Below are 27,458 nucleotides of genomic sequence, written 5' to 3'. Positions count from 1 at the left end.
GTGAAGGGTGATGTTAGAAAGTATGAAAGTAGGTTTAAGACATTACCTGCGATTACTCTGCTTTACAAGAGCGTACTAATTCCAATCTTCTTGTTGTAGAACCTTGCTACCCCGAGGAGTGAGTGTTTTTGTCCAACCAGGCTACCCCCATTTCACCTATGTCTACTGTTGTCTATTTAAAGATTTGGGGGTTTCTTTCTTATTTTCCGCCTTCGAATGTGAGTTCCTTAAGAGGGTGAATGTGGCTTCAACTCAATTACATCGCAATAGTTGGGTTTCCTCCGAACTTTTCAAGTCTTATACTTTGTTCTGAAAGTTAGGTTAAGTGTTTCAAGCTTCATGCACTTCTTCCAACTTAAGCTCAGTGATCTGCCTTATGATTGGGTGTCATTGAGTGTACCCAAATGAATGGGTTGTTCCAACTTTACTCTCAACCTTATAATTGTTTAAATATCATATATTTTTAATATTTTTTTTGTTGAGATATAACACAAGGAGAAATAATTTAGAAACTACAAATCTCAAAGGTGAACCATAACTCTAAGATACATAGAAGATTTTTCTAAGCTAGCATAATTCACTTAAACGACCAAATCACCGCTTTAAGCGAGTAAAGTTAAAGAGTAGCCCTAGAAGCACGCACATGCTTGCTCATAACGAGATACATAGACGTTTTGAATGAATGTACATCACAAACTCAATTGAAAAAAACTCGTTAGCAAATATTATAAAAATAGGATCTCTATAAGGTCTCAGTATCCCATTCTTACTTTTACAAACAAAATTTTAGAGAGATTAGATAGTTTTTGTGAGGTTACTCTTATAATAATGGATTGCTCAAAGGTCCTTCTTTTATTGTGTAATTCTTAGTCATGAATGGCTAAGTCCTATTCTGTTGGAGATTGGTGTAGTTGTGTACTCATGTAATCCTCCATGTTCTCATTCAATATATTGTTTTTATTCAATTAATTATTTTACTTTTGTGCATAATGCATGCTTTGGCCAATATATGATTTTATAATTTTAACTAAAGTTGAGAAACTCTTTAGAATTATGATCTAGGCAAAACATTGATAATATTTATTATTGAGGACTTGAGATAAACCTTATCAGTAGACTTTTGGTTCTTGACCTTAATGTAGGATTGTTTAACAAACTTCACCAAGGAATTAAGATTTCTCTTAAACAACCTAGAATTTCTCGTCTAAGGAATTAGGGTTTAAATATAATTGTGGATTGTTAAATTAATTGTATAATTTCTAATATTGAATGAAAATTGGGGAGGATTTACATGGGGAAGGTTAGTGAAATCAATCTTTGATTACTCTTATCCTTATATAAATTCAAATTGTGTATTGCTTTGTTATATGTTTTTCTATATATTTTCATATTTCATTCTAAACAATTTTAAAATCTTGTTATTCAACTATTTAATACCAAAATTATATTAAACAATTATAAATTCAAGTCCATATGGATTCAATACTTGGACTTTTGTCCTCTTTACTACCTATGACAATTACTTGTCAAATGTGCATCAAGTAAATAACATCATTGTTGGAGACTTGCATTCTATAATTGATTAATTGTAATTCAATACTATTTTAGGATTTTAAATTTATGCATTTAAATTCTATTTTTATGTTATCTTATCTGATTTGATTTGTTTATATCCTTGATCTAATTTGGTTTTCTTTTATTTTTTTTATCTAAATTAGATTTGATTTTATTTTATTTTATTTTTTATCTTTTTATTTGATTTTATTTTATTAGATCTCACTTGTTTTTTCTAGCCTTAATTTTGTTTATACAAGGTAAAACTCCAATCTCGAAGTTGTACTATGATCCCAAAATTGAAAGGACTTGTAGGAGAAACAACGTTATGCGAAAAAGAGACGACTACTAGCAAATCAAGACACTTCAACATTAGAACTAATGGTAGAAGAATGAGCAAATCCTCCTCCTCTAACTATTCCTAACCCACTAGAAAGGAGAACGATGACTGACCACATGGCACACCATGGCCCTAAGAAGTTCAAAAACATTGCACAACCCACTAATACCGCAACCCAATTTGAGATTAAGCCGTCATTGCTAAATCTGGTAAGGGGAAATCAATTCTCTAGAGAAAACAATGAAGATCCTCATACACAATTGTTTGAGTTCATCATGATTTGCAACACCATGCAATATCAGGGTGTTATAGATGACACTATGAAATTGGCAATGTTCCCTTTTCCATTGTTTAGGAAAGCAAGTTATTGATTATAGTGATTCCCACCCAATAGTTTTACCAAATGGGGTGATTTGGCTTATAAGTTTCTCGAGAAGTACTTCCTTCTGAACAACATCAAGCAATGCAAGATAACTATCAACAACTTTTAGTAGGAGGCAAGTGAGTCATTATCAAAAACATAGGATAGATATCAAAATTTGTTGGGGAAGTGCCCAAATAATGGATTGGATTATGTATTAGATGTGCACCTGATGGAGTAGCATGGACCAATGATCCATCCACTAAAGCCATGGCCAGGATGATATAGGAAGATTTGGCTAGTTTAGAGCCTGGTGGGCCCAAGTTGCTTTTCACGTGGGCCACACTTTGAGATCTTGATTATCCATCATTTAGTATGTATTATATTAGTATAGGTTTCATATATTTTGATCTTGTATTTTGAGTCACATAGATGAGGATTTTTGGGCCATAGACTTATTGTTCTTATTTTTCGGCTTAATGGGCTTTGGATATTTTGGTACTTAATATTGGACTTATTTCGCTTCTTTTATTATTTCCTAATGTTTATGATAGTTTGGCAATTGTATTTAGGCCATTAGAGTAGGTTTTGAGAGGGAAAACTTAATAAGGCAAGGTTAGCTAAATTAGGTCACATTTAGGTGTAATTTGAGTTGTATTTGGTGCACATGTGCTAGCTTAAGGTTGGCTGCACATGATTCGAAAGTAACATCAAATTAACCCTAAATGCAACCTAAATCAAATTGGATCTGCACATGGGAGCTAGCATGTGGGTGCCTAGAAATTTGAATTCCAAATTTCATTTGAAATTCAAATTTCTTGCGCCAATGGAAGCCATTGTGTGTGGTGCCAATTTAAGTGCTTTCTTGGCCTATAAATTGAGCTCTCCTCCTTCTATTATATTCACTTTGAGTATATGATACAGAGCATTCTACACATTTGCAAAATTCTCTCTCACTTGAAGTCCATTTAGACGCCTAGAATCTAGAGTTTTTAGAAAGCTTTTAGGTTTAGCACCTTGTGAACAATCATTTGTTCCGTTGGCTTAGGTGCTTACAACTCTAGATTCTCCAACATTTTTAATTCTTCTCCTTCTCTTCTCACATCCAGAATTCACTCAAGGAAGATCCAAAGAGCTTGGAGTAAGTCAATTGAAGAAAACTTCCATCATTCTTCAAGATTTGCCATTAACACCTTTCTAGATGGTCTGTCGTATGATACTAACCTTATTATGGTGCCTTAGTATTAATTACAAGACACCAAAAGAAGTATTCTTCATCATAAATAGTATTTCCAACAGCCATGGTGGATCCTGCAAGATGAGATTTACACCAAGGATGGGAGTATATGAGTTGGGTCTCAATAATACTATATTGGCTCAAAACAAACTCTTGGCATAACAAATTGAGATATTAAACAAGACAATGGAAAAGTTGTCACAAAAAATCCAATAGCTACAATCTTAGGCACTTGCATCTAGATACCATATCACTATCAGTGGCTGTGAGAGATGTGGAGGCACTCATCTACAAAGGCAATGTATAACAATGGTGAAGGAACCTCAACAAGAGGTTAACTACATGTGCAATCAAAGAGGATATGTAGGTCAATGAGGTGGAAATTTCAACAAAGGAGAAGGATAATACCATCAAAATTTTGGATGGAATCAGAATAGTGTAGGCACTTCTAGTGCACCTCCTCAAGTACCTCAAATGAATATGTATGATCGTTAGACAAGTTTGGAGGACACCCTCGACCAATTCATACAAACTTCCACCATTTGTAACGACCCACCGTAGGCCGTCACATCAATAACCAATATGACAACTAAAATAAAATAATATATAATAAAAAAAATAGAGCAAAGGCCAGCTACACTAGAGTGTAAATATACAATAATGTATAAATTGTTTTTATTATCTAAAACATAATTTTATAAAAGAGTCATCCTCAGCAAGGTTATACAGTAATCCAAAAAGATAATGAATATACAACGTCATGAAGACATCAAAATAAGACACCCTAGGTGCTGGTCAAGCTCTAAGCCTAGCCACTTCTCAAAGCAGCTACCAAAAGACTCCTTGATATCCCAAAGCCTCACACCTGATTTGCTCCCCCACATAATGAGATCATCACAGTCCACATCATGGAAATATAAGGGTTAGCACGTATAAAACCAACCATAGTACAACATAATGAAATATCATTAAACTAGATATTCATCAACAGTATGTATCCATACCAAGGGAATGACAACATTATAAAAAGTCATTTCCATGCCAAATATAAACCAATCCAAAGTCCAATGTATACACATCCATGCCAATGCATACATATTTTATGATAATAAAGAATCCATAACTAATGTATACAATCCATACCAAATGCATACATATTCCACATCCAAACCAAAGTCACACCACTATATAATCCCATGAAGTAGCCAACACATCCAAACCAAATGTTAGCCTCAACATATCCAAACCAAGTGTTGAATTTGTGAACATGTCACTTTCCCATGTCACACACCTAACCTCTCATGGAAAATATACAGTTGAGTTACGTCGTCACATAACCCTAGTGATCGCGGCCACTTCATCCATCGGTATGACTCGACCTTGCCCCCATACCGGTAGCAAATAGAATACTTAGAGGAGTACTTCAGAATCCACCTAACATCTGAAGTGGTTTATTATATAATCTTTGGAAAAGTTCCATATTGGAATCCTCACCATGGGATTCCCAAATTCCATATTTTTCCAAAGACTATATCCTGATCTCACCAAGAGATCTCCTAATCCATACCATAACCTTACTCCTCTAAGTCCTATTAGCTTTCCAAACCAAACACACATAGCATATTCCATAATTACATACAAAATTTTCCATAACCATGCCAAATTACTCAATATAACAACATAAATAATTAAACAACCAAAACAACTATCAACTTATCCAAATTACCCTTTGTGAAATGACAATCTTCACATAAAATAGTATATTAAGAGTTATACTACTCCTATCATACTCATACTTATCTCATATGAAATATAAGAAGATTTCCTACAACTCTTATGAAGACATCATGTCTTAATTCCATCATCTACTTTGTTAAAAATTCTAAAAACTGCAACAGCTATAACCAATACTGGCAGCTTGACCCCTGTTCACTAAAACAGTCATATCTGGAGTTTTAGACCTCCTTTTTGAGTGATTCCAATGCCATTGGAAAGCTAACATCCAAGGCTACAACTTTCATGCAGACTTCAAGACCAACATACTAACGCCTGGCGCACTAATATCACGCCCGGCTCAAAACTCAAAAAGAGACCTACAAAGGTCATTGCGCCGGATGCAATTATTCTGCACCCGGCTCAATATTCAGTAACCAAATCCCTTCGTGACTAATCTTGCGCCCAACGTGATTTGGCAATGATGGTCTTTGATGAATTCGCGCCCGGTGCCAAGAACTGCGCCCGGCGCATTTACAACCAGAAACCCTAAAAAAACCTCGAAAATTCCTTCCAATCATGAATCCAATCCAAATTACATGAATTCGAACCATTATAAAGCATAAAAAATATCCAAAAACAACATTTTAAGCAATAAAATCAAGTATTAACCATTAATCCATGGAAATCATGAAGAAATCATGAAGAACCCTAACCAAACCCTCTCCAGCTCAATCCAGCCTCAATCATGCGTAAAACATGGAATCAATGTGATATTTCAACTCCATACATACTAGATTAAGTCTTATAAGTACTACCCTTATCTCAGAAACTTCAGAAATGCAAGATTTGAACAAAACCCTCAAATTCCCAATTCAAACTTCAATCTCACTTTTCAAGGCTTTAAAGTTTGAATCTCTTGAAACTCTAGTTGTGAAGATTGATCCTGGCTTGATAAGCTTCCCAAATGTGTCCTCAGATTCCCTCCGGACTAGAGCCCCTCTCTCTACTTTCTCTCTCTAGAACTGTCCTTGTCTGACAAATGAGATCCTTCGGTCCTAAGTCCCTATATATAGCCATTTTCCAAAATTTCCAAATTTCACCCTTAGTAACTATTCACCTCAAATATCCTATTCCTTGAAGTATTTCAACTCCCTAAGCTCTAAAACAACCTCAAATTCACTCAGAAAGACCGGATTTATCTTATGTTCCTATCTTTCAATCTCCTACCCATCCTATTCCTTTCCATGCAATACGCATAACTCACCACCATATGAAATGCAACATGTATTAACACACAAACGAACATCACTTTTAGATACATATGCTTGGAATAATGAGTTGCATGCCATAATACTTCACTTAACCAAGATGAGAAGGAAGGTGACCAGTCTTCTTCCTTCTTAGTACCAATTCAGTATAATGGTGTACAATGCATCATTCACCAAATTCATGCATACACATGCCTATATAAACCTCTCAAAACATCAACCTCTCATCTCATACTACAAAATCACTACTATGCTTAAACAACTAATCAAAACCACATCAACATACAGCATGCACAGAGGTAAGTACATTTCAAATTCACATCTCCATAATCCAATCCAAATCCATATAAACAACATATACATACATGCATACATACATACATATATATATATATATATAGTATATCTACCAAATAGCTCGGTATGTCCATGGCGTTACACCATTAATCAAAAAAATACATAGACCACAATTAGAAATTTGGAGGTCAAAATGGGACAACTCTCTATTTGGTGAAAGAATTACCATAAACTCTTGTACCCAAAAAGAAAAGTAAAGAAAGATAGTATGCTTGATTCTTAGATATCTTCAAACAATTTCGCATCAATATACAACTTTTTGAAGCTTTGGAAGAGATGTCTACCTGTGCCAAGTTTTTGAAGGAGTGGCTCACAAAGATAATGAAATCCATTAAGGAGGAAATTATTGAGGTAAAATCAAACTATAGTGTCATCATCCAAAAATCTTTGATTAAATAAATGTTTATCTCTTAAATCTAAATATTATTTTGATATAATAATACCTAAAGAAACTAAAATATGATGAAACTTAGGATTAAAACTAATTAAAATAATAATTTAAAATTAAAATACAAATAATAAAGATACAAAAAATCTAATTAAATAAAATAAGTATCACAATTTAAAATTTTAAGTTAAGAGTTTACATTATAATATAAAATATTTTACATATATAATAAAGTAGAGCAGCGTAGGTACTATAGTACCCATATCCATTCCTATTGAATTTTGCAAGTATATTCATATTCCATCCCATTTTCATTTATGCAAGTTTTTATCCACTCCATTAAAGATATTTTTTTGCAGGTAATCCATTGGGGTCCTGATACATTTCATCATCCTTACAATTTATGTTGGCACACCTTGCAAGTAGCAAAATGATTATTACAATGTAGCAAATATTGGATGCATCATATATTTAAGCATTTTATGTAACAAGATTGAAACAACGCAAAAATTTTTGCTACTATAATTAGTGCTATCACATCAGTATTCAGATTATATCTTATCCTAGATGTTTAGTCTTAGCAACTTTGTGACTCTTCTATTTAAGTTCAATAAAAATTAGTTGATGTAAAAAGATTTTTTTTAGAGGTGATCTAAAAAGATTTAAAAGGAATAGAAGTTGCAAAATAAAAGAATGAGAAAAGAGAAAGAGAAAAGATATTAACAAGGACTGAATTAAAAAAAAAAACTGATAAAAGAAATAAAATGACTAGTTTATTAATTGTAAAGTGTAAAACATAAAAGTTGTTCAAGTATAAAGACTAAAATATAAAAATAGTAAAAATGTATATTCTAAAAGCATAAATTACAATACATATCACTGCTACATAAATGTTATGTAATTTATTAATAGGTTGTTAACATTTTTCAACGCAATAAACTGAAGTATTTATGCATAAATTAAAATTGATAATTTTTAAATATAAACTAAAAAATATAGTTTATGAAACTATAAGAAACAAATGAGTAATTTAATCATAAATAAAAATCGAAGATAAACACGTTCCCCGCTGTAATCCATGAAGTTTCGTACATTTATATATACTCATATAGTTATATTTAAGATAAATGAAATTTGATATTCTATATATAATTGGTGGTGACTAACTAAAAATGTATCTCCCTAAAAACTTAAGGAACTCTTAGAAGTTTAGGAAACATAAAAATATAATAATTGTTAGTAATATTTAAATTAAAATTAATTTTTATTTTATAAGATTAACAAAATATTGGTAACATCATTAAAATGTTACAAAAAATTATTAAAATATTACAAAAATACTACTTTGGTAACATTTAAAAAATGTTACCTAATTATGCAAAAATGTTATTAAAAGTCTTTAGCAACATGGACTATATACAACATTTGATAATATGTTGCTAAAACAAATTAGCAATATTTATACATAATTAAGTAACATTTTTCAAATGTTGCTAAATACCATTTGTGTTGTAGTGATATACTCTTTATAAGTCATTAATATATTCGATGTGGGACTTTAATTATGAGTTACAATTATATATAAGAGAAATATACTTTTTTTTTACTCGATGTGGGACTTTGATTTTAGAAGCAATTATAGTAACATTTTTCAAAAAAATGTTGCAAAATAACTTATGTAAAAAATTTATTCGATATGAGATTTTGATTTTGAAAACAATTAGAAAGAATAATATTGAAATAAAAAATGTTACTTTATCTATAATGACATTTTTCAAAAAAGTGTTACAAAATAATATTTATTTAATATATAGTAACATTTTAACAAATGTAAACAAGGAAATGTTGCTAAAAGATTAAAATCTAGTAGTGTTATTACGAGGTGCGAATCCTTCTTATTATTCCCCCTCTCTTTTGTTTCTTGCTCCCGACACCTACCTCCCTAGATATGGAAGCTTTCCCCTTCGTAGGTTTAACGACTAGGTCAATGGGGGTTTGAGAAGATGAAGACATGGGACAAAAAGACAAGAAGAAGCAAAAACGATGTTGATATTAAAAGGAGAAGGAAAAATAGAGGATACCTAAAGAAGAAAGTAAAAAATGAACAGACTCTTGAACTCTCACTTTGCGAAGGTCACAAAGAAGATGGAAAAGGGAATAAGGACGCAAGAGAGAAAAGGAAGGAGAAATGGAGTGCAAAAATGACCAGGCGTCTCGCAACTTGTACAAATAGGACAAAATTCCTTGAATAAAGAACACAACCCATCATTAAAGAAAACATTATGACAAGGCGCCACCCATCATTAAAAGTTTGCCCTTCTACTTCTAAAATTGCAAAGTTTTAATAAATTTGGGGTGCATTCAGTAAAACCTAACACTCGAGAAACGAAGGGATGTCATAAGTTCAAGTGAAAAGTTGTGACCCAAAGCCAACACATCACTTCCGCCAACACATCACTTCCGCCAAAACACTTCCAAAATCATTTTAAAAACTTTTCCACTCTTACATTGTTTAGAGCTTAGGGGGTTTGTGTATAAACCTGAGTAGGAGATGTAAACTTGGTTGTGAATATGGTTAGGACAACATGCTGATGTGAGCTTGGTTACGTGACTTATCGATAACATCAGGATACAATATCAGCAATAAGGTTTGGTCAAAATAGATAATTTGGTTACGAGAAAATCATGGTACAATAACTAGGATGATTATCCTATCTAAAATGAATGCATAATCACATGAGAGATATGTATAATATAAATATCCTAGAATGTCAAGATAAAAAATAATACTAACTTGATTGTCGGAATCTTTTTGATAGGCACCTCTCCAATCAAAGGAAATCTCGTCGTCCGACATCGGAATACAAAAAGAAATAGGAGTCTCGCTAGATTACATCAACATCTAAGTTGCTCCCGGTTAGAACAAGTATAAAAATAAAAATGTAAAATAATACAAATAAATAAACTAAAATGTAAAATACAACGTATACCATCAGCATGTCAATTTGTTATTTTAAAAATATTTTTATAATTAGGTTTGGACATGACTTTAATTGCAAATAAAGACGTTTTCATCTTAGAATCCTTCATTCTCTTGTGTCACTATCTATCTCACTTTGTCTCTTTTATTTGGGAATAAGATTACTAAGTTCGGGTAAGTCGTAAGCAGTAGCTTCAGCCCACAAACATGTCTTCTCCATCTCTATCACTCTTCATTGATGATGTGTCCCTTTTTACTGGTCTTTTTAGTTCTTGTAATTTCAATAAATTTTGTTTTAATCTTTATACTCAAATTTTGTTAAGAAAATATGTTAAGTTATGTAGCATAAAATCTACTTATTGTTATCCATCCATTAAACCCAGTTATATTGTTTAACTGTTTCAATCTATCATTTTTAAATGCGTTATTGGTGACCTAAGTGATTAAAATAAGATTTTTAAAAATTATAGGAACTAAAAATTACTATTTTAAATTTGAAAAATTAAAATAAATTCATCTTAAATTTGAATGACTAAAATCCTATTTAAGTCATATATTAAAAACTATTTTTTTTATAATTTTTCAAATAATTACATAAACATTTATGTCAGAACATAAATTTAAATAAGTTATAAATAATTTGTTTAAATATTTATCTTATAATTTCATAAATTTTATGTTGTAGTTCTTAGAGTTAAGAAAATCAAGTTAGTTTTTATACACTTTTATTTCTTTTTAATAACTTGTTTGGATAAATTTTTTCAAAAATATTTTTATAATAAAAATAGTATAAAAAAATAATTTTTTATTAGTTAAAATTAATTTATACATATTTTTATTTTTTTTATTTCTATTTTAATACATAAAAATATAAATTTATTGTTTATTTTAGAAGTATTTTTAAGGACTTTATCTCAACACTCTTTTAATTTTTATACTTTCATAAACTTTACATTTTAGTTTCTATAGTAAATAAAATAAAGGTAATAAAAGAAAATAAAAATAGTATATAGAGAGTAAAATAAAAATATTTATATTTTATAAAGAGCGAATAAATATTTTAGTTAATTAATTTTTTCAAATGCACTTCATTTTTCAAGCTGATTTTAAGAGAAGAATTGTGTTGAATTTATGAAAATGGGGAGCCCAAGAGAAGTTGAGCAGCACAACATTCGATACACTAGCAACGACACCGCATTAGTCAGGCACGCGAAGGGTCATAACTCATAATATGAGACTCTTCGAAGTAGGTATTGCAATCTAACCCGATCTCGTGTGTATCGCCCCGATTTAGATGCGAAAAACTCGTGTTTATCGAGTTCAGGTTCGGGTTTTCCCCGATTGATAAAATCGGGGGCGGGGGCGGAAATGTTAATACCCATCCCGCCCCCGCTCCCATACCTGCCCCGTCCCTACCCGCTTAATAATATAATTAAAAAATTATTTTATATATATATAAACTAAAATTAGAAATATTCATATGTAAAAATTTACATTATTTTTACTTTTCTTTTATTATTTTTTAAATTGTTCATATTTATTTAAAAGAATAAAAAAAATAAGGGCGGGGGCGGGGCGGGAAAACCCAAACCCCGCCGGGAGCAGGGATGGAAACCTAGATTTTACTCCAGCAAATATCGAGGGCGGGGACGAGGTGGTTTAAATTTGCGGAGACAGAGGCGGGGAACGTAAAACCTGCTCCACCTCATTACCATGCCTACTTCGAAGTGATGAGTCTCTCCATTTCTCCGAGCTTTCCTTGGACAGCCACCAAGATCATGCCGCTGATGTAGGATGAGTTACAACCATCATGTATTCCTCTTATTTAGCTTAGGAAGGTTCTTTGTGGGAGTTAGCGACACAATTTTATATATTACATTATCTAAGTTTGTAAAAATTGAATGTCTAAAGTTTGTAACTTTTAATGTTAGATTTTTTTAAGTTGGTAACATTTTAAGTATGTAATGTTTATTAGTTGAACTTATGATATAACAAATTTATAAGTTGTTTAATGTGATTTTTTTTTATTATTTTAGTAATAAATTTAGTCATTTAATTTAAATATAATTAGATTGGTTTGATTCATATTTGATATTGAAAAAAAAATTCAAATCAATCTAAATCAATTATAATAGACCGGTTTGAATAAAAATATATCTCAAATTTGATTGAAAGTATAGGAAAAATAATATATTTATCTTTACAAACTTGATTCAATTTATCAAGAATGAATTTATTAAAATAAGTTAACAATAATTTATAAATATATTAAGGTTTAAATATATTTTTAATTTTTCAAATTTAAGATGAATTTGTTTTTAGTCTTTTAGATTTAAAATTGATCTTTTTAGTTCTTATAATTTTAATAAATTTTATTTTAATCTTTATACTCAAATTTTGTTAAAAAGATCTGTCAAGTTCTTTTGCATAAAATTTGCCTATTATTATACTTCCATTAAACCCAGTTTATATTGTTTAACTGTTTCAATCTGATACTTTTAAATGTGTTATTAGTAACCTGAGCGATTAAAATAAGATTTTTGAAAATGATAAGGATTACATAACTTTAAATTTGGGAAACTAAAAATAAATTTACTTTAAATTTAAAGGACTAAAGTGATATTTAAGTCATATATTAAAAACTATTTTTTTTATTTTATAATTTTTCAAATAATTACATAAACATATATGTCAAAACATAAATTTAAATAAGTTATAAATAATTTTTGTTTAAATATTGGTCTTATAATTTCATAAATTTTATCTTTTAGTTCTTAAAGTTAAAAATAATCTACTATACATTTTTATTTCTTTTTAATAACTTGTTTGGATAAATTTTTTCAAAAAATACTTTTAAGGGAAAAAAAATAGTAAGAAAAAATGAAATAATTTTTTATGAGTTAAAATTAGCTTATACATATTTTATTTTTTCTTTCTATTTTAATTTATAAAAAAATATTTTAACATTCTTTTTTATTTTTATATTTTTATTTTAGAAGTATTTTTTTAAGGAGTTTATCTCAACACTCTTATAATTTTTATAGTTTCATAAATTTTATTTTTTAATTTGTATAATAAATAAAATACAGATAATAAAAGAAAATAAAAATAGTATATAGAGACAAAAACAAAAACATTTATATTTTATAAAGAGCGAATAAATATTTAAATTAATTAATTTTTTCAAATGCACTTCATTCTTCAAGTTGATTTTAAGAGAAGAATTGTGTTGAATTTATGAAAATGGGGAGCCCAAGAGAAGTTGGGCAGCACAACATTCGATACACTAGCAATGACGCCGCATTAGTCAGGAACGCGAAGGGTCATAACTCATAATATGAGACTCTTCGAAGTGTGATATTCATTGTTCATGCTCTTACTCTAGAATTTGTAGGGTCCACTTTCTTAGCAGCACAAGACAAGAAGGAACAGAAAATGGAAGAGATAGAAGTGAAAGGAAAAAACAAAGTTCTTCTTTCGCCAAAAGAAGAGACCCCAATTGGACCCATAGTATGTCTGAGAAAAGCAGACATCAAACGCTTCGAGGAAACCGAGGAATGTTTCATCTTAAACTTCGACCCATTTGATGAGTCTCTCAATTTCTCCAAGCTTTCCTTGGACAGCCACCAAGATCATGCCGCTGATGTCTCCATTAATGCTGAAAAGGGTCAGGTAAATACTAACTACAACTTCTTTTATCGTAAATAAACACTGTTGGTTAAGGGTATGTTTTGAATTTGATCGAGGGTTTTGGAGGGAAAGTATATCTTTTCCAAATTAATTGTTTGAGAACGTTTGTTACTTGAAAACATTTGTTGTGGAACTTTATTCTAAGTTGTGGTAACGAGTGATGGATGTTTTTTGACAAATTTATAGGTAGCTTGCAGAGATTACCCGCATCCAAGGCATCTTTGTGTTAAATTTCCGTTTTCTACAACACCTCACGAGAGTTATTGCGAAATGGTAATGATTAGAGTTGTTTTCTATATTTTTTGTTTTTTTGTGTCCACCTTCTCTCACCACTGAAATCTGTGAAATGCAGTGTTACTGTTGTGTATGTGATACACCTGCTCCTTGTCTGCAATGGAACTCATTTTCAGTTCCTCACTGTGATATAGCTGATAAGAATGAATACCGGTGATCTGCGGAATATGAAGAATGAATACCGGTGATCTGCGGAATATGTGATATAGCTGATAAGAATGAATACCGGTGATCTGCGGAATATGAAGAATTTTTTAGAATATAAAAAGAAACTAATGTTTTGAGTTGCATGTTGTATTTTTGTGCCTTTAATGTGTATGGAAGGTAATGGGACACAAAATCAACTTCAAATTTTGCTTTTTTGGTGTATTCTAGAATTTAGAATCACGTTATGCATTTTGGAGATCGATCTCTCACATCCCTTCAATTTTATGTTTTTATGCTAAAACAACAAATGAAAGGATGTTTAAAGGAAAAACGTTGGATTGTTAATTGCACTCAACCCAGTTTAAAAGTAATTTTTTTCCTATTAGGTGACTCATGATCATTGTAAGCATCGAGCACATTATAGTTTTATGTCACCAGCCATGGTCTCAAGGCCTTGTGAAGATCCCAAATTCAATAGATCAAAAAGACTACTTTGTCTTTAAAAAAAACAAAAGACTAATTTATTTATCTTAATCAACAACTTACTTTTTTAGCTGCTCAACTGTTTATCTAACGAACAATTGTTACTGATTTAGCTTAAATTTGTAGTTTCAGAAGAGACCTACTAAAAATAAAGGTGGTCTAGTTGTAAAGATGAGATAGAATATGCATAGTATTAAACTCGAGCTTAAGTACTCTCATTATAATTCTAATTGATAATTGATATAAAAAAAATCACTAATAATTATATTAATAATGAACTCTTGTCCTACCCTGTGCACTTTGAGTGGTATATTGAAATTAGATGCTGAAAAGTGAAAATCAACGGGAAATTTCGTGTTTTAGGAGTATTAGTTAGTGATTATTCGTTTTTATGAATATTCATAAATACAGTATTAATAATAAAAAATATAAAATAGAGCAGGTTGATTTAATTAATAAATTGTAACATTTAATTAATAATAAGATGATACTTAATAGTTATTACCCTCAACCCTTTGGGCAATTTCAGCTTTTGGCAGATAAACCAGGAGTCCCTCGTGGTTGTGGCCTTGTCTAAGCAATTACAGCAATTTCACCATACAATATCTTTTGAATATGATGGAATAGAACATTGACCCTTAAAGGTTCTCAAGGTGCAGCTTTCAAAGTGTTCCTGCGTAGAAACATTCGTCTGGTAACTTCTTCCTTGCGGTCTTCTTAGTCTTCGGTACCGACCGAATACTGTCTCCGAGTGGTGGGAGAGGATACCTGCAAAGGCACTCCAACGATCAAGTGAGTATTCGGTTCAGAGCAATAAAGGCTTATATATTGGATAAAAGCATACTTCATTTATGTCCCATCACCTGTGTATTTATAGTGACATGTCTGGGCCTGGTGGGCCTTGTGTCTTGGGAGATGGGTAATATTTGGTTTAACCCTAATCACTTTTGATTAGTCATGATAATTACTGTACCATCTGACTTGCCGCGTGTCCATGGTGCTGTCTCTCTTTGGGTCTTCGGTCAAATACAATGCCGAAGGGGGGTTCGGCTTAAGCTATGGCCGAAGAGGTGTTCGACCAAGCTTCATGCCGAGGAGTCTCTTTGGGGAGTGGCTTCGGCTCGTGGTTGTGGCCTTGTCTAAGCAATTACAGCAGTTTCACCATACAATATCTTTTGAATATGATGGAATAGAACATTGACCCTTAAAGGTTCTCAAGGTGCAGCTTTCAAAGTGTTCCTGCGTAGAAACACTCGTCTGGTAACTTCTTCCTTGCGGTCTTCTTAGTCTTCGGTACCGACCGAATACTGCCTCCGAGTGGTGGGGGAGGGTACCTGCTAAGGCACTCCAACGATCAATGATGTATTCGGTTCAGAGCAATAAAGGCTTATATATTGGATAAAAGCATACCTCATTTATGTCCCATCACCTGTGTATTTATAGTTACATGTCTGGGCCTGGTGGGCCTTGTGTCTTGGGAGATGGGTAATATTTGGTTTAACCCTAATCTCTTTTGATTAGTCATGATAATTACTGTACCATCTGACTTTCCGCGTGTCCATGGTGCTGTCTCTCTTTGGGTCTTCGGCCAAATACCATGCCGAAGGGGGGTTCGGCTTAAGCTATGGCCGAAGAGGTGTTCGACCAAGCTTCATGCCGAGGAGTCTCTTTGGGGAGTGGCTTCGGCTAGGCTTGGGACCGAAGAGGTGTTCGGCCAAGGTTCGTGCCGAGGAGTTTTGAGCTTTTCTCGGGCATTCATTTTATTCTTCTCCAAGATCCAAATGTTTATCAGTATCGGGGTTGAGAGGGTGTTCGAGCCAACTAGAGGTCGAAGGAGTGTTCGGCCTAGCTTGTCTCCGAGGGGGTGTTCGGCCTGACTTGGGGCCGAAAGGGTATTTTGAGCTACTTGAGTACTTTGTTTGAGACGTTTGCTTGTTTTCGTGGGAGATGCATGTTGTTGCCCTTAAATCGTGGCATGGCTTCGGTCAGGCTCGAGGCCAGATGATGGTTCGGTCGAGACGAAGGCCGAAGGGGTGATTCGGTCTAGGAGGAGGCCGAAGGGGTGGTATCTTTAGTTTTGGTGCTTGTTCCGGCATATGATCCGGCCAAGGAGGTGCCTACTGGTACACTACCCCCCCAAGCCCAAGGATGGAAGACGAAGGGGTTTGAATAGGCATCTAGGGTTTTGGTGTACGGACTTTTAGGGTTTGCACCCATTTCTTGAGGTTCGTGTCGTTTGGCGTCATGAGTCTGATCGTTGCATGCTACAGCCGCCTTCGGGTTTTGTGCCCCGGGGTCGTGTCTTTTCATTTCAGAAGCATTTATGAGGGGTTTTTGGAATACCGGGGTATTTTCTTATAAATAGGGTTTTGTGGTGACCCATTATCTCGTGCCTTCTGTGTAAACAAATACTCTACCCCGAGACCCCCCACGTTTCTGAGCCGAATACTCGTTGAGGTAGGTTAAAGTTAGATTTTTCGTCGGTTTTTGTTGATGTAATGGCAGTCGAAGGTGTGACATTGTCATCAAGGTCGTCGGCCAGTGCTAGGATCTCGGTGCAAGATGCCGAGGCCGAGATGCTGGCCTTCAATGCCGAAGTGGAGATACTTGGGGGTCCTTGCGGTTCGGGGCCTGAGGATAGCGGGGAGTCGGGTAGTTCTTCGTTCGGGTCAGACTTACCTGATGCCGAGATGAGCCCTGGGGACCATAGGCAGAAATACCCCCCATGTGAATCCCCGGGTACGATTGGGTCGACGGTGAGGTGGCGACATACTTCTCTCATTTTCATGAGAGGGTCGCCGTGATACGGCTACTCAGTCTTTGCACATTAGGCCGATGGGATGGTTGGGAGCCGTATCCCATCATGCTGCGTCGGTGCCGAGCCGAAGGGCCAGGGGGGCTTGATCTGGTTTTTCTCGCGAAGTAGGAGGGTCAGGGAGACTACTTCTATATGTACGAATGTTTCTTCCGAGAACTTGGTTTGTCCCTCCCCTTCGACGACTTCCAGATGGGGGTCCTTCGTATGTTGAACGTGGCCCCGACGCAGTTACACCCGAACGCGTGGGCTTATATGCAAGCGTTCAGGGTGCTTTGTAAATACCATTATATAGAGCCGACCGTAGGTCTATTTCTTCATTTTTTCTGTACTCGTCCCTCTAATAAAACCGTGAAGTGGCTTTCCCTAATTCGACACGCCGACCGACCGTTGCTGAAGCCGTTCACGTCGTCCTTTAAGGATTTCAAATCGGGGTTTGTGAAGGTAATCATCGACCCCGTTGCCGGTAAGAATTATTTTTATGATGCCGAGCAGAAACCCCTTTTTCCTTTCTATTGGACTCGGTAGCCTCGGAAGTATGATGACTTTCTGGAGGATATGATGACGGATGCCGAGTTGTCGGCCTTAGCTGTACTAAAAGGATTGCCGAAGTGCATCCCCTCTCGGTTTCTTGTGCTGCTGCCCAAGTCGTCTCGGCCCCGTTTTGAATTAGAGGGTACGTTTTAATATTTTTGATTGGTCGTTCTTGTTAAGTTGATGTGTGATTATTTGTTCTTTGCAGGTTAGATGGCGCAGCAGGGTCTCGGACTGTCGTATCGGCAATTAGTACGGGGGCAGGCTCCGGCCGGGACTTCTGCCGATGACTATAGGAGCGTGGCGATTGAGACTCAACCGAACACCACAGATACTCCTCGACCACCTCCCCTGGTCGTTGATCTTCCGGATCCTACGGGAAAGAAGAAGAAAGACAAAGGGAAGAGGAAGACCGACACCTCTGGAGCGGAGACTACTCGGCCAAAACAACGCCGAGTTGAGGGTCCTTCAACGGATTTGGCTATTCCCTCGGCCATCGTTGCAAAGGACTTTCTTTCGGAAGAAATCAGGCTGGCCCGGATGATGTCCTCTGATTTGCTGTCGGCTCAGGGGCATCGCATGCTTGACTCTGCCAATCCCTCGGCTTAGTGGGCCATGGCTTGTGAATTGCAGGTCCGAGCCACGACCATTTTTCGGAAAATGGCCTTAGAGCCTTTGGCCGACGTGCATAACTTAAAGAAGAGTTTGGAGGAGACCAAGTCGGCTCTTCAACAATCCGTGGAGGCGCATGAGGCTACTTCCAGTGAGAAGTTTGCACTGGAAGCCGAGGTGGCACGGTTGAAGGAGGCTTATGGGGAGATGGAGGGCCGAGCTCTTGCGGCGGAAGATGCCGAACGGATGAGGGTCCAAGAGGTGCAAGAGATTACGGCCGGGAGGAGCAAGCAAAGGCCGATGCCGAGGCTGCCATGGCTACCTTTCGGGCCAACTGTGAGAGTAATATTGTGAAGGAGCACGAGGAGGGTTTTTGGCATGCCGTTTGGAAGGCTCTTCACTTCGGCACCTTTCCTCCTGACTTTTCATTCGAACTTTGCAAGGACTTCTTTAGCGGTTCATTTTTGGATTTTGCCGAGGTTGATGATAATGCTGAGCCGGATCAAGTTGTTCCTCCCCGATCGGCCGCTCCTGAAGACCCCGGTATGACTGTCAATGAGGACGAGGAGACCAAGCAGACCACTAATGCCGATTGAAGGGCCTCGGTATTTTGTTTTGTTTTACATCTGTTTTGACCAAGATGTATAGATAGGGTATACTTTTTGTTTTTTGTTATTTTGATTGGTGCCTGGCCCTTTGAGCCGCATCGCAATTGTACCCTCCGGCCAATAGTGCCGCTTCGGCCATAGAGCCTAATGAATTGTTATATTTCCGCCTATTCGTCTTTACTTTGTTTCTTGTTACGCTTCTGTATATCCAATGTTGCTTCAATAGTTCGCCGATTCATAACTGACCGAACCGGCTCGGGTTTATTTTTTCGACTAGGACGTTGGACAAGTATCATTTTGATCGAAGAGGGCGAAGAGGTAGGTTGTCAATTGTGTGCCCATTCAGCCTAACAGAGTTGTTGACGAAACGCTCGGAGGGCCACTAATTCTAACTTTAATTGAGTAGTGGTATTCGGGAGGGCATTAGGCTTTCGTCCTTGGCCGAGAAGGAATACTCGGAAAGGAATTATGTTCTTCCTTAGCCGAGTAGTGATACTCGGGGGGGGGGGGGGGATTTGTTTAATCATCCTTGGACAAGCGGGAGTGCTCGGTAGGGAGTTATGTTCTTCCTTGACCGAGTAGTGGTACTCGGGAGGGAATTATTTACTCATCCTTGGCCGAGTGAGAGTGCTCGGGAGGGAGTTATGTTCTTCCTTGACCGAGTAGTGGTACTCGGGAGGGAATTATTGACTCATCCTTGGCCGAGTGAGAGTGCTCGGGAGGGAGTTATGTTCTTCCTTGACCGAGTAGTGGTACTCGTGAGGGAATTATTGACTCGTCCTTGGCCGAGCGGGGTGCTCGTGAGGGAATTATTGACTCGTCCTTGGCCGAGCGGGGTGCTCGGGAGGGAATTATTTACTCATCCTTGACCGAGTGGGAGTGCGCGGGAGGGAGTTTTTTTACTCATCCTTGACCGAGCGAGAGTGCTCGGGAGGGAGTTTTTGAATCAACCTTGGCTGAGCGAGAGTGCTCAGGAGGGAGTTTTGAATTGACCTTGGCCGAGCGAGAGTGCTCGGGAGGGAGTTATGTGTTCGTCTAGCGATTAGACTGAGTAGATAAAGTTTCTTGAAAAAGAGTGTTTCATTGATGTGGTGCCTCGTTAAAAACATTTTCTCAGGAAAACCTCTTTTCACGCTTTTTTAAGAGGGGAAAACCTGGGAAAAGGAAAAGAGTGCACCGAAACAATTACATTATGTTTAACTAAAATAATGCTTTAAGTGTGTTGCGTTCCATGTCCGGGGAATGGCTTTTCCTGTGAGTTCCTCCAACTTGTATGCCCTGTTCTGCAAGTTGTGCATTATACGATAGGGGCCGTCCCAATTGGGTGCCAACTTTCCTTGAGCTTTGTGCCTTCGTGCTTCTCCCGTAACTCGCCAAACTAAGTCACCGGGTTGAAATTCGCATGGCTTGACCTTAGTTTGGTGCTTCCTGGCTAACTTGGTTCGGCAGGCCTCCATGTTGATGAGGGCTTGGTCGCGTGCTTCTTCCACCAGATCGAGTTCGACGTTTAGGGCTTCCTCATTAGTTTGTTCATTGAATATCGTTCGCCTTAGTGAAGGTTTTCCAACTTCTACCGGGATCATGGCGTTTGTGTCGTAAGTTAACCGAAACGGGGTTTCCCTAGTCGAGCTTTGGGGAGTGCAACGGTAAGCCCATAGGATTTCGGGCAAACAATCGGGCCATGCCCCCTTTGCCTGTCCGAGACGTTGCTTCAACTCTTTAAGGATAACCTTGTTTGCTGCTTCGGCTTGCCCATTGGATTGGGGATGTTCTACTGAAGTCATCTTGTGCTTGATTCCTAACCCGGTCAAAAACTCGTTGAAACGACGGTCGGTAAATTGTAGGCCATTATCCGTAATCAAAGCATATGGAATTCCAAAACGGGTAATGACATTCTTCCAGAAGAATTTTTGAACGTTGTTAGCCGTGATGGTAGCCACTGCTTCTACTTCAATCCATTTGGTAAAGTGGTCGATGACCACGAGAAGAAACTTAACCTGGCCTTTCGCTGGTGGGAAAGGTCCCAAAATGTCCATGCCCCAAATAGAAAATGGCCAGAGGGTGGCGATGGAATGCAATCCCTCGGGTGGTTGATGTGTCAAGGGTCTGTGCTGCTGATAGGGCTTGCATTGTTGAACAAACTTGGAGCAGTCCGTCACTAGAGTCAGCCAATAATATCCCGCCCGGACAACTTTTGCTGCGAGAGTTCGGCCCGCCAAGTGAGTTCCACATATGCCCTCATGGATTTCCCGGATCACGTAGTGTGCTTGTTCTGGTGCCAAACATTTCAACAAAGGTGACGAGAACCCCTTTTTGTACAATTCCCCGGCGATTAGGGTATACGAGCCGCCACGGTTTTCATCTTTTTGGCCTCCAAGGGATCAACGGGCAATGATCCGGTTACCAGGTGTTCGATTATTCTGGTCATCCAATTGGGCGTTTCTTGCTGAACTTGCAAACATTCGGCTTGTGTAATACTTGGCTTCGGTAGTTCTTGTTGTATCATGCTGCGCAAATGACTAATTTTTTTGCTGCTGGCTAGCTTAGCCAACTGGTCGGCTCTCGTGTTGAGTTCTCGGGGAGTGTGCTTGACTTGGACATCTTCAAAATCTCCTTTCAACTTGTTGAATGCATGGAAGTATAACAGTAGTGTTGGTTCTTTGATTTGGAAGGTGCCGTTGACCTGCCCTGTTACTACCTGCGAGTCGCTGCAGCATTGTATTTTGGTGATGCCTAGGTCCTGTGCCAACCTTAGGCCTGCCAGAAGGGCCTCATATTCGGCTTGATTGTTGGATGTTTTGAAGCCGAATCGTAGTGACTGTTCAATCACCACTTTACCAGGTCCTTCTAAAAAATGCTGGTGCCGCTGCCTTGTTGGTTTGATGATCCGTCTACATGTAGGGTCCAAAGGTGAGAATCGGGGAGCACTTGGGGTGTGAATTCATTCACGAAGTCGGCCAAACTTTGTGCCTTGACGGGTCCTCTAGGCTCGAAGCGAATATCGAACTGTGACAATTCGATGGACCAAGCGACCATTCGTCCTGTCAACTCTGATTTTCGCAAGACCTTAGTTATCGGGCTGTCCGTTCGGACGAGCACCCGATGGCTCTAAAAGTAGTGCCGCAGGCGCCTGGCAGTATGTACTAGGGCTAAGACTGTCTTTTCAAGATGCTGATATCTCGTTTCGGCGTCTTGCAATACTCAGCTGACGAAGTATACCGACGTTTGTTCCGTTCTTTCTTGCACCAGGACGGTACTGATGGCCTTATCTGACACTGATATGTATATTATCATGTCCAAGCGAGGGTCAGGTTTGGTCAACAACGGTGGAGTTGTGAGCATTGTTTTGAAGTTCTGAAAGGCCGACTCGCATTCTTCGTTCCATTGAAACCTGGTAGCCTTTTTTAGAAGGGACATTATGGGCCTTGACTTCTCGGCCATGTAGGGAAGAAAACGAGCCAAGGAGGCGATACGTCCGGCCAGTCGCTGCACTTCTTTTATGTTGCGAGGGCTTTTCATGTTGATAATTGTCTGACATTTGTCGGGGTTGGCTTCTATCCCCCTTTTTGACAGCATAAATCCTAGGAATTTTCCCCCAGCTACCCCGAAGGTGCACTTTGTCGGATTTAGTCGCATGTGGTGCCGCCTTACTTCATCAAAGATCGTGCTTAGGTCTCTTAAATGGTCACCGGCCGAGGTAGACTTGATCACCATGTCATCTACATATACCTCTAAACATGTCCCTATTTGGTGGCGGAAAATTTTGTCCATGAGTCTCTGATAGGTGGCACCGACGTTTCTTAACCCGAAGGGCATTACTTTGTAGCAGAAGTTTGCCGAATCGGTGATGAATGCTGTTTTTTCTTCGTTAGGCGGGTACATGGGTATTTGATTATACCCCGAGTAAGCGTCCAAGAAACTTAGTCTCTGGTGGCCGGCCGCGCCGTCAACCAATGCATCAATGTGGGGTATAGGATAAGCGTCTTTGGGGCAGGCCTTGTTCAGATCCGTGTAATCTGTACACATCCTCCATTTCCCGTTCGACTTCTTGACCATCACCACGGTGGCCAACCACGTGGAATATTTGACTTCTCTTATGAATCTCGCTTGAAGCAACTTGGTTGTTTCTTCCTTTATCGCCTGAGCCCTCTCGCCCCCCATCTTTCTTTTCTTCTGAGCGATAGGCTTGGCGTCTCGGCACACCGAGAGCCGGTGGCAATGAAAGCTCGGATCGATGCCCGGCATATCAGCTGCAGTCCAAGCAAATAGGTCCGAATACTTTCGCAGGACCTGCTTAATATCTCTTGCCTCCGCTTCAGATAATTGAGAGCTCAAGAAAGTGACCTGCTCTTCATTTTTTCCAAGTTGGAAAGGGATCGTTGTTTCTACCAGTTCGACCCTATCCTCATCCTCCACTCTCGGATCAAGCTCTAGGCCTTCAAATAATTCCTGTTGGCCGACCTCGCGGATGACGTTGACGTCTCGTCTTGGCTTTTGAGTTGGCTGCACCTTCAAACTAGCGAAATAGCATTCACGCACCGTTTTCTGATCGACGTGTAGAGTGATGATGGTACCTTCCTCAGATGGAAACTTCATGGCCAAGTGGGGGGTGGAGACGATGGCTCGGAGCTTGTTCAAGGACGGTCGGCCTAGCAGGATGTTGTACGAGGTGTTAGCATGCACAAACACGTAGCATACCTTAATCCTTCGTTTGCGCTGGTCATCCCCAAAGTAAGTATACAAGTCTATCGTCCCCCGAGTGTCTACCCGTTCACCCGAAAATCCGACCAGGGGTTCATCGTAAGGTATCAATTCTTGTTCGGGGATGCCGAGTTGTTCGAAAGTCTTCCAGTACAAGATGTCCGCTGAGCTCCCCTGATCGACTAGTGTCTTCTTGACGACATAGTTGTTGATCTCGACACTGATGACCATAGGATCATCTTGCACCGGGTCTACTCCTTTGAAGTCTCTATCGGTGAATGTGATAGGGGGCATATGAATAGAAGTTGCCCTCCCTACGACATTTACCGATTTGATCGCCCTCAAATGTCTCTTGCGGGCCGAGGACGTGCTTCCCCCTCCTCCAAATCCTCCCGCGATTGTGTTTATTACCCTCCTGGTTTGATTTCGACTCCGCTGCTGGTCGTCTCTATCTGGGGTCCTGCTTCGTTCCCGGGATCTATGCCTTGGGGGCATTTTTTCTTGATTCCCTCTGCCGAGTTCTCTTCTACCTTGATAGTTATCATGTCTCTTCCTGCCAGCTGGTTGGGTGAAGTTCTGAAGATGTCCTGACTTGACGAGATCTTCGATACGATCTCGGAGGGCTGTGCATTCCTCGGTGGTGTGTCCCCGGTTTCTATGGAACTGGCATATTTTAGTCTTGTCCGCATGGGGCAGAGTCATGGCCCGGCAGGGTACGGTGAGAACTTCAGTGGCTAAGGCTTGCTCTAACACCTTGGTCCTGCTGGTGTTGACTGGCGTATACTGCGTGTATCTTGGTCCCCTGTTGTTCCTCTCTCGATCAGATGTGTCTCGAGGGCGAGTTCTCGGAGGATGCTCTTTCTCGGCTTCTTTTTTTACTGAGGAGAAGGTCGGTCCTGTTCTGATTTCTGAACTCGGCCAACTCTTCCATCTGCATATACTTTGTAGCCCTTTGCCGAAGGTCATCCAGATCTCGAGGCAGCTTTTTACAGAGGCTTTTTACAAAAGGGCCTGGCCTTAATGCCGTGATAAGGTGGTGCATTGCTACGGCTGGATCTAGGTCTCGGATTGAGAGGGTCATTTTTCCGAACCGTTCCATGAAGGTTCTTAAGGGTTCCTTCTTCTCCTGGCGAACATTGACTAACGCGATGGACGTGAGCTGATGAGGTCGACTCGTGGCAAACTGGATTACAAATCGGGAGGACAGGGTTGTGAAAGAGTCCACTGACCCGGGTGGAAGTCTAGTGAACCAATTCAACGCTGGTCCCTTTAACGAGGTGGGGAAAACTTTACACATGATCGATTCGTCATCGGTATATAATCCGACTTGCGTAACGAATGCATCCAAGTGTTCTTAAGGATCGGCGGTTCCGTCATATTTTTCTAAGGTCAAATTCTTCCAATTGTCGGGCAGTCGGGCTCCGGCAATATCCGATGTGAACGGCGTCCTCCCCTGCTTCCTTTGTTGATCCATAGTTGTTGTCGTCCCTCCACTAGGTGGCTGAGGGGCCTTCGTTTCTTTATACCACCCCGATGACTCCCCATGGTCCCGGGTGGATTGGGTGTTGGGGGTGTCATGAGATGGGTGCCACGACCTGTTGTTGCTTCTAAGCTCGGCGTTCTCCCTTCTGAGGACCGATAATTCGTGGGCGTCCTTTTCTCGGAGCTTCCTAAGTTCCATCATTTCGGCCTTCAGCTGCTCGATGGCCGAGGACGGGTTGGGCTGTTGGGATCGGTCCACATACGACTCTTCCATTCCTTCCTCGTTTTGGTTAGTTTGTCGTCTAGGGATGTCTCGGGGCATCCCGAAAGGGTAATCAGTTGCGTTCTCCTGCTGACTTCTAGTTGTTACCATCTTGCTTCAGGGTCGAGAACCGTTCTGGCTTCGGCCCCACGGTGGGCGCCAAAATGTTCCTGCGTAGAAACACTCATCTGGTAACTTCTTCCTTGCGGTCTTCTTAGTCTTCGGTACCGACCGAATACTGCCTCCGAGTGGTGGGGGAGGGTACGTGCAAAGGCACTCCAACGATCAAATGAGTATTCGGTTCAGAGCAATAAAGGCTTATATATTAGATAAAAGCATACCTCATTTATGTCCCATCACCTGTGTATTTATAGTGACATGTCTGGGCCTGGTGGGCCTTGTGTCTTGGGAGATGGGTAATATTTGGTTTAACCCTAATCTCTTTTGATTAGTCATGATAATTACTGTACCATCTGACTTGCCGCGTGTCCATGGTGCTGTCTCTCTTTGGGTCTTCGGTCAAATACAATGCCGAAGGGGGGTTCGGCTTAAGCTATGGCCGAAGAGGTGTTCGGCCAAGTTTCATGCCAAGGAGTCTCTTTGGGGAGTGGCTTCGGCTAGGCTCGGGACCGAAGAGGTGTTCGGCCAAGGTTCGTGCCGAGGAGTTTTGTGCTTTTCTCGGGCATTCATTTTATTCTTCTCCAAGATCTAGATGTTTATCAGTATCGGGGTTGAGAGGGTGTTCGGGCCAACTAGAGGCCGAAGGAGTGTTGGGCCTAGCTTGTCTCCGAGGGGGTGTTCGGCCTGACTTGGGACCGAAAGGATATTTTGAGCTACTTGAGTACTTTGCTTGAGACGTTTGCTTGTTTTCGTGGGAGATGCATGTTGTTGCCCTTAAATCGTGGCATGGCTTCGGTCAGGCTCGAGGCCAGATGATGGTTCGGTCGAGACGAAGGCCGAAGGGGTGATTCGGTCTAGGAGGAGGCCGAAGGGGTGGTATCATTGGTTTTGGTGCTTGTTCCAGCATATGATCGGCCGAGGAGGTGCCTACTGGTACACAAAGGATATCCTTCAGGGACAAATATTTTGTGGTAATTTTCAAACATTCGCAGATTCCACAATCTTAGCTCAAAAGGCCAATAAGTTCCATGAAATGGAAATGCTGCACGTGAGTTTATTTGGAATTCATATTTACTTCTACAACCTATATGCTATAAAAAAAAAAAAAAGTGAAGTCGTAGTATTTATTTAATTTCACCGAATGAAATTAAAAAAATTAAATCCAAAGTTGTATTTAGAGTTACAAATTCTATAATAAAAAAAATTAAAATCCTATATAATTTCAGGAATTTTAAAAAATTATGAATGTCGTGATTAGTTTTACCAATTGCCTATAAAGTAGATTAAAAAATTAGAACTTTTATTTACAAGTCGTACACAACCTTATCATTTTGGGTAATTTTTCAAAATCTATCCATTTTGATAATAATAATAAAAAAAGACAACACTGATAAAAAAAATTGTAAAAAAATATAACATGACGTCATCACTGTATATTTGAAAATAAACGGTCATATAAGATCGTGAATCCGAAACTGATATTTTGAATTTGATCGGGTATTCAATGTG

The 27,458-nt window shown here is 38.5% G+C and overlaps 1 protein-coding gene across 1 annotated transcript; it reads left to right on the top strand.

Moving 5' to 3' along the window:
• The first annotated feature begins 13,188 nt into the window (after nt 1-13,188).
• On the top strand, nt 13,189-14,524 carry LOC109817904 (RPM1 interacting protein 13-like). The gene is made up of 2 exons (XM_083076397.1): nt 13,189-13,873; nt 14,078-14,524. Exons 1-2 carry the CDS (start codon nt 13,637-13,639, stop codon nt 14,225-14,227), a joined length of 387 nt encoding a protein of 128 aa, XP_082932523.1. The 5' UTR covers nt 13,189-13,636; the 3' UTR covers nt 14,228-14,524.
• The last annotated feature ends 12,934 nt before the right edge of the window (nt 14,525-27,458 follow it).

The sequence above is a fragment of the Cajanus cajan genome, chromosome 6, assembly GCF_000230855.2.
Source record: "Cajanus cajan strain Asha chromosome 6, NIPB_CcT2T_4, whole genome shotgun sequence".
NCBI classification, from domain to species: Eukaryota; Viridiplantae; Streptophyta; class Magnoliopsida; order Fabales; family Fabaceae; genus Cajanus; species Cajanus cajan.
Note: the sequence above shows the minus strand (reverse complement) of the source record. Positions and strands in the feature narration are given on the sequence as shown.

Excerpts from the sequence above, each read along its gene's own strand:
- LOC109817904 (XM_083076397.1), top strand. The coding sequence starts at position 13,637 with ATGGAAGAGATAGAAGTGAAAGGAAAAAACAAAGTTCTTCTTTCGCCA. Across the intron at positions 13,874-14,077 it reads TTAATGCTGAAAAGGGTCAG|GTAGCTTGCAGAGATTACCC; the intron begins GTAAATACTAAC and ends ACAAATTTATAG.